The following is a 14,780-nucleotide window of genomic DNA, read 5'->3' as shown; positions in this document are numbered from 1 at the left end:
TGTATGCATATTTCATAAAGTTTATTAAAAACAATGAGGAATACATAATGCCCACTTAAGGATAATATAAGGTTCCTAGCCCCTTTGCTTTGGATTTAGTTTTAACTGTTTTGTTCATTCCTTTTAGTAGAATGAAGAATCGTACAGTTATTATATTAAGGGCAAATTTACTTTTTGATCTGACATTTTCAATAACTAGTACAATAGTAGAATATACTCTCTTAAACTTAACAATGAAACAAGTGGGAAGTTGATGTTGGGGAAAAAATAGTAATCCTTGTCAGAATTCTTACAGCTAAAATATACCATTAAGCTTTCAAATAGTTTGTCATTTATCAATACATTGTGTTTAGAGAGTTGCATCTTAATTTATACAGTATGTTAATAATTTTTAAAGAGGAATTTCTGAAATAAAATTTTATATGTACTGTGTGCACACCACATGCTCAAATGGCACTTAATTTTGCGGACTAACTTGACTGTTAGTTGATTGAAGAATTTCCAGTCATATTATATGAAATACTAGTGTTTACCTGTTGTTATCACAGTTAATGCATACTTATTGTTTAATTGCAAAAAATAAATCTGATTTTCCTAATACTGATAAATACAAGCTTACACCTTGAATAATTAAAATTTTAAGAGGTTTATAAGAAATTTTTTCCAGCTTCATTCAGAATTCAGAAAAAAATCAGGCGAGAACATTTTAAGTTTGCTAAATTATTGTTAATGTGTTAGAAGATATATGTTTACTTCATAGATATTACAGTAATAAGATCCAAAAATATCTTTTTTTGTTTCGGCTTTTTAAAAAAATATTTATTTTTAACTGGAGGATAATTGCTTTACAGTATTATGTTGGTGTCTCAAAAATATCTTGCCTTAAGATACATTCCTGAATGCTTAATAATAAATATGCCTGGTTAAATCATTTGATACTTGAAACACATACATAGGAGTTAGTTCCTGGACCACCTTGCAATCTTAAATAACCCATGATGTAACTAAGCCACACTTGGTTATTTTAGGTTGAGCTCTGGGACTAGGAAAAAAAAAATGAGAATAATTCACTCCTAGGCTTAAGGGTCATGCAGATTCTGGCTTGCCATCAGCCTTTTCAGTCTCAGCCTGTGAAGTACCCGTTGCACCCTCTCCCAGGCTCCCATACCTCAGGCTGTGTGTGCCTAGTCACTCAGTCACGTCCGACCCTGCGACCCTGCCGACTGTAGCTCTCCGGGTTCCTCTGTCCATGGAATTCTTCAGGCAAGAATACTGGAGTGGGTAGCCATGCGCTTCTGCAGGGGATCATCCAGAAATCAAACCTGCGTCTCCTGCGTCATAGGCAGATTCTTTACCATCTGAGCAACCAGAGAAACCCATACCTTCAGGCTACATTCTCCCAAACCTGGCCATACCTCAGAGGTTTTAAATGTAGCCACCCGCTTCAGATTTCCTGTTTCCTTTCTTGCCATTTCCTGTCTCTACCTTTCTTTCCCTTGGTGTGTACCTGATCTCATCTAGGTGTTAGAGGAAAACAATCCGGTGGAACTAATTCACCTTACTCTGTAAATGACTCATGAGCTAACTCTTCCCAAGTATTTTCACATTTTCTTTTTTAGAAGTCTGGAAGAGATTGGTGTTAACGTAGATAATTTCACAGTAAAACTTTCAGGCTGTGTTGGGAGGAATTGATAGTCCTCTCCGTATAAGTCAGATTTTACTAGATTTTTGTCCTTGGTTTCTACCCACTCCTGGAAGAGGCTCTTCTTTGGAATGCCATAGACTTGATAGAAGTGTGTGTATACATGTTTTTATTTCCTGCATCATGAAGAGGAGGATTCAAAAGTAGTGTTTGTGAATCCATTTGAATCTAATGATCATTAATAAGATTGATATTTGTTATCTGGAGATGACATTTTAATTCATAGAAATCAAGAGGGAAAAGACCTAGGATCTCTCATGGTTGAAATTGACTTCTTAAAATGCTGCTATTGGGGCTAGGCTGATAATGATATATTCTGGTAAAAGGAGCCCGTTCGGCCATCTTACAGAAATCCACCATATGATTAAAAGGGAAGTACTGAGGATGAGGGAATGAGAAAGGTGGGAGATAAAGTCGCAGGATGGGCTCTTGTTAGATTGGACAGCAGTCAACACAGAGGGGATCCCTTTTGGAATACAAAGTGAAAGTCCCTCAGTCGAGTTCGACTCTTTGTGACCCCATGGACTATACAGTCCAGAATACTGGAGTGGGTAGCCTTTCCCTTCTCCAGGGTATATTCCCACCCCAGGGTCGAACCCAGCTCTTCCACATTATAGGCGAATTCTTTACCAGCTGAGCCACACGGGAGGCCCAGGAATACTAGAGTGGGTAGCCTATCCCTTCTCCAGAGAATCTTCCAGACCCAGGAATCGAACCAGGGTCTCCTGCTTTGCAGGCAGATTCTTTACCAGATGAGCTACCAGGGAAGCCCTGATATATAAAAAAGGAGGCTGCTAATCAGATTCTGACTCAAATGTTGGGTTTCATTCAACAGAGGCTTTTAACAGAGATGTTATTCCTCTTTGAATACTTAGATTAGAGAGGGATATAAGCTGAATGCGACTCAAGTCCCTACATTTTGTATGCTAAGTTACTTCATTCGTGTCAGACTTTTGCAACCCTGTGGACTGTAGCCCTTCAGGGTCCTCTGTCCATGTGATTCTCCAGGCAAGAAGACTGGAGTGGGTTGTCATGCCCTCCTGCAGAGGATCTTCCTGACCCAAGGACCAACCCACCTCTCCTGCATTGATTGGCAGGCGGGTTCTTTACTGCTAAACCATGAGTTGATTCTGCCATCGGGGAGCTTAAAGCCTGCGGTAATCTGTCCCACAGAGCCGTGTAAGTTTGCTTCTCTGTTTCACGGCTCCTTATGTTTAATACTTAGCGTAGCATTTAGCATACTGTTTAAGTGTGTGCTTATTTCTCTGTCTCCTGGTTCTTAACTGTCTGTGAAGAACCACTGGAGCAAAGTCCAGTGTTTGGCACAAGCATCAGGGGAAGGTTAAGGGCTACAGAGGAAGATGGATAGGTCTAGGATACCTGTATGAGTTGTTTGGATTTTTTCCTCCATCCAGTGGGGAAATTTGCATAAGTGAGTAAAGAGCCACATCTGTACTTTAGGATGATGAAGTCGACATTGCAGTATGGCGTATATTGAAGGTGAGGAGGCTGTTTTCAAAGTTGGGGCAAGAAGCAAGGGGAAAATTATGATTAGGTGCTTTTGAGGCAGAGAAAAAGGTTGGTGATGTGGCCTAAGGACATGTAGATTTGAGGAAGGAAGAGGAAAACAAAAGCATGAGTGGATAAAGAAGATATATATACATACACACACACACAATGGAATGTTATTCAGCCATAAAAAAGAAATTCTGCCATTTGCAACAACATGGATAGAATTGGATGTTATTCAGGCAGAGGATGACAAATACTATATAATATCACTCACATGTGGAATTTTAAAAATAAAACTAGTGAATATAACAAAAAAGAAATAGACTCACAAATATAGAACAGACTAGTGGTTACCACCTGGAAAAGGGAAAAACGGACCGGCAAGATAGGAGAAAGGGGTTAAGAGGTACAAACTGCTATGTATAAAACAAATAATCTACGAGGATATATTGTACAGCACAGGAAATAGAGCCAGTATTTTATAATGACTATAAAAGAAATGCTGTGCTGTGCTTAGTCGTGTCCGACTCTTTGCCACCCCGTGGACTGTAGCCAGCCATGCTCCTCTGTCCATGGGATTGTCCAGGCAAGAACACTGGAGTGGGTTGCCATGCCCTCCTCCAGGGATGTTCCCAACTCTGGGATCAAACCCATGTCTCCCGCATTGCAGGAGGATTCTTTATTAGCTGAGCCACCAGAAGCCCAGAAAAGAAATACAACCTTTAAAAATTGTGAATCATTATAATGTACACATGAATCTTTTGTATAATATTGTACATTGACTGTATCACAATAAAGTTAAAAAAAAAAACAAACCCCTACTTTTATTAATCCAGAAAACTGGAAGAGTAGTGGTGCAACTAAAAGCAACGAGAGTTGGGAAGAGTAGATTTGGGAATCTGGAAGAAGGGAGGAAGATGGTAGCACATGCTTGCTTTTGGGCTTACCAGATTTGAGAAGTCTGACAGTCTCCATGTGAAATGCTGAATTATCAGGAAAACAATTTGGGTTCTCACATTTTTCAGGTTTGAAGATCACTTTCTAAATTAAAAAAAAAAATAGCAAGTACTCATTGATTTTGCTTTTAGTGTTTTATCAATAGAGAATACTTATAATGACAACTTGAATTTGATCACACTATTAAATGAGATTAAATCACAAAAGTTTTTTTTTTTTTACTTTGCAAAGTAGATGTATATGTATGAGTCAGCACTTGGTGTGTGTTTGGGTTTGAGAGCACTTGGCAGTGACTCCATAAACCACTGGTCCAAGCTACAGATAGCGGTTTGGAGGTCAGCCTGCTATAGGGAATATTGAAGCCTAGGACATCATCAGGGGAGAATATGGAAAGATAGTAGAAATGGGATATAATATAAAAATTTGGAGAACTCCTGCAGTTAGAATAGAGTAAGGGAAGGCAGCATAACATAGTAAAAAGTCAGGTGAAGAGCATTTCAAGGAGTGATGTCAAACTGCAGAGAGGTTAAAGAGAAAAACTGATGATCACTCAGTATTTACTTGGGAGCTTTGGTGGAAGAGTTGGGACAGAAGGCAGGCTGAAGCTTCTTGGACTAGACTGAGGCAGGTTTGAAGGAATGGTTCTTCTTTTCCCTTGTGACCATTAAAGATCTCTGTCTTACCCTAAATCCCCACAACCCAGCTTGGAGAAAGAGAAATTTTGTTTCCCATATTTATACTAAGTTCTGTTTTGTGGTTCAAGGACAAAGCAGGAGTTGACCAGTAAAGCTTTTGGAGCCAAACCAACTCCTTACTTCACTTAGCATAGTTTAAATCTTGGCAGATGACTGATCCTACCCCAGAAGGAGCCAAAGTGAGTTTGTCTTTAAAAGATTCTGGAACAAATTATTACCATTTAAAATAGATCATTGAATTAGCAAACAACAACAAATGGCCTTAAATGAATCACTGTTTTATTCCTCTTCCTTTGGGACTAACTGGACTGAAGAACATTTAAGCTGGTGCAAGTGGAGGTTTGCTGTATATAGGCAGCAGGCCCTTGGTTTAGTTTTTGAATGCAGTAAAAATGGATAACTGATTTCTCTTAATTGTGGAATTCATAAAAAGGTCAGACTCAGCATGGTTGTTCCAGCATCTCTTGCACAGGCCAGGTAACTGGAGTTTTCAGCTGAGTAGACTGACTGTGCTGTTAGCTGCCTATGATATGTTGCATTGTATTAGAATCCTTTTGTGTTCACTTCCGATTAGAGAGATGCAGCTTTCTTTTGATTTATTTGACCTTCATGTTGAAGCGTGAATAGACAGAGTTTGTAAAAACAGAAAATCTTGTCTTATAAAAATTTTCTTTTAAATCAAATTAAGTTAATGTATGAAGTGGTGGGTGTTTAAATGATCGCAACGGGCTTTATGAGAAACTGAAACGTGCTCTTAAAGCAGAAAGCTTAGGAAGAAAAGTCCTTTCCCAGCAGTAAGTGTGGGCCTTTAGCAAGTCTCCTGGGACTCTAAATAGTTCACTTATTTATCTTTCATCTGGTATCTTGACTTCGGAAACACACACTTGGTCTACTGGTGGAGATGTTATAATGGTAACTACTTTCTTACTGGAACATAAGAGCTTTCTCTTAGGAAACTAGGGGGTGTCTTTTTTTTTCTGGGTAAAGATGAGAAAGGATAAAAATTGAAAATTAAGATTTTCTAAAACCATTGACTATCTCAGGAGAATAAAACCTAAGTGTGAGTTTTGAATTCTCTTTTTCTTAAACTTCTCTTTTATATTTGTCCATGATATATTCTTTGTTATTGCTCATAAGAAGACTCAAGAACTCTGTTCTAGATTTTCTCAGGTAATTTTTAGCTTGCTCCATAATTGGGGGGAGTATAGATGGTGAGGTCATTGATGACGCCATGAATCTTGCAAGGTTACAGCCCTCTTATAAAAAAGCTTTCGCGTGTGTATGTGTATACATATATGTTTGTGTATGTGTATACATATATGTTTATGTATGTGTATACTCTGGAGTTGAAAGCCTGTGGAATTACTGCATTAAGTGTGTGAAGGGAAAATGGGTTTCCTTCCCGCTATCTCATATGCTTTCTAGAAACCCTTCTATTTGGTATAGTGTTGTTCAGTATAGACTTGAACTTGCGTCTGTAACTCCCCGGAGCTTGTTTTTGTGTTAGTGTCCAGCTGGATGATCGATTCTCTCCCTCAGAGGTCTCCCTGTGAATGGGAGGATAGAACACATCCTCTTATGAGTGATTCAGAAGGTGCAGAAATGTTTCTATCCAGAGAACTAACATGACATGAACACAAAGGTGGTCTCAGAAGCTGTAAGAGTTTGTGGTGCCCAGAGGGTACACTAAATAGGGATCTTCCAGTGTAGTTTGCCAGTTTTGCCAAATCACAAGAGTCTTCTGAGATGCAACACTAGGAAATTATATTTTTCAAAGGCACCCCAAGTGATTTCCTGGCTGTCAGCAGAAGTTTAATGGTCCCAAATTGAATTTTTTAAAAAATATATATCTTGGGAAGTCATCAGGTCATGACTTAAAAAGGGCCATAAAATTTGAGGAGGTCAGTAGTTGATGAGAGCAGATTGTGGATGACACAGGGGTTCCAGGAGCTGGGGTTTCCTGGGAGTCAGTCCTTAAGGTGGTAGGGAAATGCATTCTCCTTGGATGGGATGACTGAGACTAGAATTTGGTATAGCAGTCTGCCCAATGATGTAAAGCAGAAGTCCCAAATTTGTTGATCTGGCCTTCAGGGCTGTTCCCAATATTCCTTAGCTTGCCGAATCTCCCAGTTAACAATTGCTCCTGACTTTCTTGAGTTGAGAGTGTACTTGCATTTTCTTCCAATGTATGTATTCTTTTGGCTTTCTATAATTTTTGCTATAGAGGGCTGTAGGAGCCTTTTAATCCTAAAGGTGCATTGATTACAAGTTTGTTTCTCTTAACTGGAAGTACTTGGCCAGCTCCTCTATATATGTGGGAGGTCTCCAGGCAACTGTGAATGACTTTTAAATAAAACTGCGAAGAGGTCAAGAAGTGCTTTGCTGGTTCTTGTTCTGTCTCTTTAAAGGGAGACTTCTCTGCCTTCCTTGGGCTCTAGGAGTATAACTTCCTTGGCTCTGTCTTGGGCTCTTCCACACCCACTGGCTTCATCCTCTCTCTTGAACCCTGAGACAAACTGAGTTTCCATGCTGTTATTTTGCAAACAGGACAGCTCTGCTTCAGCATTATGTCTTGTGCTACATTCTTAAATGCCATGTGTTTGAAAGGGAATTCCAACATCCCTAATTTTCTGTATCCCTGATGCCTGTTGCAGTTCTAGACTCTCGCATAGGTAATCCCATAGTCACCTATTAGTCTGTTTCTGGAACCACAAAAAGTATTTCTAAAAAAATGGTAACTGTTTCCTCTCTCTTCATCGCTTACACCTAAGTGATCACCAAGTCTTGCCATTTATTTGTCTGAATTTTTCCTGCCTCTTTTTTCTCCATTCCTAAATATACCACCTTGTATCTTATCAATTCTAGTTCATACTGAAATCTCTCATCTTCTGCCTGCCAAGCTAATCTTGCTACTTTTTCTTTATAAAATAAGAACTAACTATACCCATCTCACAGGCTGTTGCGAGGATGAGATGTAACGTTAAGTGCCTGTTTATCACGTGGTCTGACACAAGTGTTCGGTGCATAGTAGCAGAGTACACTCTTACCTCCTTCAGAATTTTGTTATCCTTCACTTCACCTCTGTGTGTGCACCGTGGAAGCAGCAGATTGAATACTCAAAAATACAGGATACAGAGCCCTGTGGGCGTGTTTGGCTTAAGTCGCTAGACCTGTTTAGCTACCTGTGAGATCTCAGGCAAATTGCTGATCTTTGAGCCTTCATGTTTTTTTCCTTTACAACGGAAACCATTACTGACTATTGATCATTATGATTGTTAGGAGAGTAAGATAACTTGCAGGTACAGAGAGGCTTCCCAGATGGCATCAGTGGTAAAGAATCCACCTGCTAATGCAGGAGACACAAGAGACTGAGGTTCGATCCCTGGGTCAGAAAGATCCCCTGGAGTAGGAAATGGCAAACCACTCCAGTATTCTTGCCTGGAAAATCCCATGGACAGAGGAGCCTGGCAGCTACAGTCCATGGGTCGCCAAGAGTCAGACACGACTGAGTGCACGCACACACACACACACACACACATACACACACACACACACACACACACACACACACACAGCATAGAGAGAATGCTTCCTTAACAGTCAGTTGCTGTGCAAATGCTCCTTGTTTTTTATTCTTCCCATACTGCAATCTTAAACCCTGTAGTGTCCGACAGAGAGGCTTAAGAAGTTTTTTAGCAAGTGTGATGAGCATTTCCTCTCTCCTTTTTGCAGGTTAAGCCCATCCACAGTGATGGCCGCAGCCTTACCCAGGACCCTGGGGGAGTTGCAGCTGTATAGAATATTACAAAAAGCCAACCTGCTTTCTTATTTCGATGCCTTTATCCAACAAGGCGGTGATGATGTCCAGCAACTCTGTGAAGCTGGAGAAGAGGAGTTCTTGGAGATCATGGCACTCGTGGGCATGGCTAGCAAGCCCCTTCATGTTAGAAGGCTGCAGAAGGCTTTGAGAGACTGGGTTACAAACCCTGGCCTTTTCAATCAGCCACTGACGTCTCTGCCTGTCAGTAGCATACCCATCTATAAGTTACCAGAGGGCTCACCGACATGGCTGGGAATATCCTGCAGCAGTTATGAAAGGAACAGCAGTTCCCGAGAACCTCATTTAAAAATCCCCAAGTGTGCTGCCACCACGTGCGTGCAGAGCTTGGGACAGGGGAAGTCAGACGTGGTAGGCAGCCTAGCGCTGCAGAGTCTCAGTGACTCCCGACTCTGGCAGGGCCACCACGCCTCCGAGAGCGAGCACAGCCTCTCCCCAGCTGACCTTGGCTCCCCGGCGTCCCCAAAAGAAAGTAGCGAGGTGCTGGATGCTGCTGCCGCCCTCTCTGTAGCCGAGTGTGTGGAGCGGATGGCCCCCACACTGCCAAAAAGTGACTTGAACGAAGTTAAAGAGCTGCTGAAAACCAACAAGAAGTTGGCCAAGATGATTGGTCACATCTTTGAGATGAGTGATGACGATCCACACAAAGAAGAGGAAATTCGAAAATACAGTGCAATATATGGCAGATTTGATTCGAAGAGGAAGGATGGGAAACACCTCACACTTCATGAGGTAAAAAAGCTCACATTTTTCTTTGTGTGTATGTGGTGTGCTGTCTCTTAAAGAGATTAACTTGATAATAGCTTACAGCAGAGATGATACACTCCCTGGCTTAAAGACATTTAGGTTCAGCAAAATGTAACTCTTTAGTGAAAATTGACTGTATTTATGGTGTTAAGGTATTTCTGTGTTGAATTCAAACATGTTTAACTTTAAAATTGTAGTGTAGAGTGACTCTTAGAATACTATCAGTTTAAGTAGTGAAAGCATAAAGTCTGCATTTACAAGGCAGTTTGTCTTTTAATTAAGAATTAAAATGAAATTTTAAATCTAACTTAAATATCATTTTTGTAGACTTTTTAGAAAAAAAAGTTGTAAAAAAAATAACCAGAACTTAAAGTGATTTTCACATAGCATAGAAAACAAAATTATATTAGATGAATGTTAGAAGAATTATTGTAGCTTTGAATATTGTTTTGTTGTGACATTTGACATTAAAAATCCTCATTTTATTTTTGTAGCAGTCTATCTAGAAATATTTTGCTTAAGTAGAAGAGTACATGTATGTATATTTCTTTCACATTGGCTCCCTTTTTCTTGTCTGTCTGGCCAATACATCATCTTTAAGACTCAAGCATGAGCTTAAGTCTTTTATAGTGTGTTTTCCCCTAAGTAGAATGACCTTTCCTTTCCATTTTTACCCCTATGCATACTTCTATCACAGTAACTTCAACACTTTATTGTACTTTTTAATATATTGGTCTGTCCCTCACAGTGTACGTTGGGATTCTTCAAGGTAGAAATTGTATCTCATTCATTTTTATATCCTCTGAATCTAATGTACTGAATAAATATTTGAAAAATAAGTGCATTTAAAAATTACCTTTTTTAAACAAAAGCTGTTTCATAGCTAAAATTTATAGCCATTTATCCATTAGAAGAAAGAGAGAAATTCTGCTTGAAAAAAATTTTCAGTTGAATGCAGTATTTCATTACTTACAAACATAAGATCATTCCCCACAGACTTGTACTTGAAGAAAAAAATAGTATATACTCATTGAAAAAGTACTCAGTACCTACAGAAGGATGTGAAGTAATTGAATCTGTAAACATCCAGCTACTTTCCTTTACATATACAAATGTGGGGTCATATTTTGCACACTCTTCTCCAAATTCTTTTTTTTTAAACTTAATAATATACTCAAAGTACAGTATACTATTATATTTTCAAACGGTTACATATAGAGCTACTGTATTCATTTATGGATTACATTATATTTCACAGTATGTATGTGCTGTTATCTGAGCCATTCACTTTTTGATGTCACTTAAGTTTTCATTTTTTAAAAATGTTATATATTTTAAATATATATATAGTATATATATAATTATATATTATATATGTATGTAATTATAGAAAATATTTATATTTATATAAATATATGTTTATATATTTTATATTTATATAAATATATATATCTAGTTTAAAATTTTATATATTAAAACACTATACACATATACCTTTACAGATTTGTACATCTTTTCCTATAGAATAGATTCCAACATGTAAAATTATGGGCCCAAAGAATATGTAGATTTAATATTATAGTAGATAGTGCTTAATTGCCATCTAAAAAAGCTGGAACAATTTATATTTTCTTTATCATTATTATATGCAAATGTCCATTTTCCCACACTCTTGCTAATACTGCATTTGTCATTTTTAATTTTCGTCAGTCTAAGAAAAATTTCCATTGCTCAAAGTAACTTTCATTATTGAGAAAGAGCATCTTTTCATATGGTTAATAGACATCCAATTTTATGTTCATATCCTTTGTTTTATTGTTGGAGTTGTCTTACCTTTAAAATATTGATAAAAACTTTTTATGTTGTAAGTATATTAACTTTTTTTCTTAGATTGTAAATATTTTTCCAAATGATCATATGTCCTTTGACCTTTTAGACTGGTTGCCATGTGGAAATTTAATTCTGTATAGTAATGGTCGTTGATCTTGTCCTGTGTCCTTTCATTCATCTGATTCTGTGTTCCTTCACCAGTGTAAAGTTACGACAGTTACTGTAGCAAAATACTATATTTTATATATGGAAAGGCAAGTGCCCCTTCAATAGTATTCTTGTGCAGCGTCTTTTTTTTTTAGGTAATCTTACACATTTCTCCTTCTCAAATGAAGTTTTTAGTGTATTTGTCAAATTTCCCCAAAATTTCTGCTGGTGTTTGATTAGAAATGCCCTAAAGGTATAGGTTAATTTGGGGGGAAAATGATATATTTACAATAATGAAAACTCCCATATAGTAACATAGTATGTGCATTTACTTAGCTCTTCTATATTCTTCTGTAATTTTTTAGTTCTTTATTCACAGTTTTGAACATTTCTTGTTAGGTCAAATACTGTGTATTATACATGTGTATATTAAATGTTTGTATTATAAACATTTACATTTATTTTGCTTTTATACATACATGAATAAGATATAAAGGGGATATAATTGTAAATGAAATTGTTTCCTTTTTAAATTACTATCACTGGCCGATTTTTATATATTAATCTTCTTTTCAGCAGTTTCACCATCTGATATTTTTAAATTATTATAGATATGAATGTCAACTGATGCTTAATATCAGAGAATTGGTTAGCAAAATTAGTCACAGGGATTCTATGATTTGATCTCCTTTGGGCATGTCCTTGTGTAATTGTTATGTATTGTTGCCATACAATAATAAATTCACAAGAACTTGTGAATAGATCTAGAAAATACAAGTAGCATTATAATTCAGCTGCACTTTGACACTTTCATTACCTGTGGCCCAGTGTAGAGGAATCTGCTAAAGGCTCTTATGATAGGAAACAGAGGGCGAAACGTGTTGGCAGTTTTAGGTTCATGCTTTAATCTAGCTTTCATATAGTTCTTAAAACATGGCAGATGAAACATAGTCAAGGACCTGTACTTTTATTAAAGCAAAAGTATGTTAAAGAGATGACTTCAATAAACCCTATCAATCTCACTTAAAAAATTTCTAACCTCCTTTTAAAAAATCCAAAATGAATTATTTCACACTTGACTTTTCCTAAGGGGCTCTTTGCTTCTTTGAATAAATAGGCACAGGTGGTATTTAAGTAATGAGCCCATTGTGGGTTTCCCAAAAGAAGGAAACAATCAAAATGAATGCTAGTAGGCAGAGATGTGGGGGTGGAGCTTTGGAAAATGTGGCTTGTGTTTTTGAAACTTAACTTAGACCACTTATTATTTGTAAGTCAAGTGTGTGAATCTGGTCCAATAATATATTTTAGGATAGAAGTTTATGCATCAGAGCACTTTCTTCAAACTAGTAACCATCCAAGAATTTGGTAGAAATTATGAAATCCTGAGGGAATTAAAGAAGCTACTATCAAATGTACTGTTTAGGTATTGTGATAATTTTACATTTTTTAATTTGACTGTTTCAAATGAGGGAAAGACTTGAGTTTTTCTAAATTCCTAAGACTAAAGAAGGTTACTAGTTTGTCCTCAAGTTCTAAATAAGGAAAGATATGACTTATTCTTAATCCACTTTTAGTGGTATTTCTGACCCTGTGTATAGTATTACAAAGTCTGTGGACACTATTCTTTTCATCTTTCAAGACATATAGGTAGGTCACAAGTAGATGAACATCAGGAAGTTATCTATACCTGAAAAATAATTTTCAACTCACGAGTACATAAAATTCTCATTTTTATATGCACTTTATATTTGTTTCCCAGTATACATTGTAAAATTTATAATCATTCCATTTTATTGTAAAGAATTGTAGAATGAATCATTGTTACAGACACTTTCTTTAAAGCTAGAGAATCAGTGATGGTCTTAGGACATGGCTAGGTATGGCCTGGTCATAGGGGTCAGACCGTGAGCATAATAATGTAAGAGGCTGAGGCCTAGAACCACACTCGTTAACTGGTGTGGGGCAGGTGCTAACGACAAACCCAGGAGCAGGATTACAAAGAGATCCAGGCAGGCAGAGTTCCATCTGTCCAGATGTGTTGGTAGAGTAGGTGGTAAACTAGGTAAGCAGAGTGCATCAAACCTTAAAGCAGTAAGTGGATAAAGAGAGACACTGAAAGTTGGGAAGAGCAAGGCCGTGGAGAATGTAGGGGCTTGTAATATGGAGAGATAGAAGCACAGACAAGTCGGCATTATAGAGAATGTTTGTCAGCAGATAGCAGCTTCCAGCCAAAGAGCTCTGGGACTCAAAGACAGGAAGGACAAAAAGAGGAGAAAGTAGAGTTAGTGGGTAAGTTGTAGATGTAATGGAAATGCTATAGAAGGTGGAGTGCCAAGAAGATTGCGAAAACAAGGACCTAGGCCCATGGGATACATGGTGGTGTCAGGTTTAGGTCAGCTACCACTATAACGTTAAGAAGGCAAGGCTGAGGGTGTCAGAGAAGCCCAACGGTTTTAGTTTTGAGAGACAGGGATTGTCAGATCAGGGAAGCTGGTAGACCTGAACATACTATTACTAGGTACAATGCTTTATTCTGAACTCTGAGCTTGAGTGGAACAATTTCACCATCTCATACTTGAAAGAAATGCTGGACATTTCCTTTCGATCATTTTAAAAAGTAGATTAGACTTTGCTAAGTTTGGGGTTTAATGAAATCTGAAGAAATAATGGAAATATATTTCTTTCAGTTCATTAATGTTTAAATACTATCTCATGTATAATTAAAATGATGTTGGTTAATGAAAAAAAAAAAGTAGATTATAGGGCTATCAGGTTAGTGTCCCTTCTTGAGTCACTTTTGATAATTCACAATTTTTCTGAGAATCTGTCCATTTCATCTAAGTGTTCAAACTTATTGGGATAGTTTATAGTTTTTAAGACCTAATATTGTTTGTACCTTTGTCTCTTTTCCCCTGATCAGCCTTGCCAGAGATTTGTCAGTTAGATTAATCTTTTCAGGGATCTGCAGACCGAAGCCTGTGGGCAAAATTTTGCCCACTTCCTGATTTTGCAGATAAACTTTCTTTGGAATACAGACATGCCTTTCTGTTTATGCATTATCTGTGGCTGCTTTTGAGCTATGGTGTAGGGTTGGGTTTTTGTTAACACAGACTGGCCTGTAAAGCCTAAAATATTACTAGCTGACCTTTTACAGAAAAGCTTTCCAACTTCTTTATTGGGAAGCACTTTTGGCTTAATTGAACTTTGTAGTTATGTTGTGTTCGTTTACATCTGCTTTCGTATAGTTTATTGTTCTAACTTACATTTTATCCTGAGTTCATTAATGTTCAGTTGTTCTTTTCTAATGTAAGCAATTAAGGCCATGAATTCTCACTATGTATTGAATTAGCAT

General features: G+C 37.6%; 1 protein-coding gene across 3 annotated transcripts in view; it reads left to right on the top strand.

Moving 5' to 3' along the window:
* NAB1 (NGFI-A binding protein 1) overlaps nt 1–14,780 on the top strand; it is a 47,019-nt gene that overhangs the window by 2,855 nt on the left and 29,384 nt on the right. For all 3 annotated transcript variants that reach the window (XM_043894154.1, XM_043894153.1, XM_043894152.1), the window contains exon 2: nt 8,599–9,436. In XM_043894154.1, coding sequence (XP_043750089.1) covers nt 8,618–9,436 — 819 coding nt within the window. In that variant the 5' untranslated portion in view covers nt 8,599–8,617. The remainder of the gene's footprint in view (nt 1–8,598; nt 9,437–14,780) is intronic.

This window comes from Cervus elaphus, chromosome 33 (genome assembly GCF_910594005.1).
Source record: "Cervus elaphus chromosome 33, mCerEla1.1, whole genome shotgun sequence".
Lineage (NCBI taxonomy): Eukaryota > Metazoa > Chordata > Mammalia > Artiodactyla > Cervidae > Cervus > Cervus elaphus.
The sequence above is the reverse complement of the archived record's forward strand: the minus strand, read 5'-3'. Positions and strand labels throughout refer to the sequence as shown.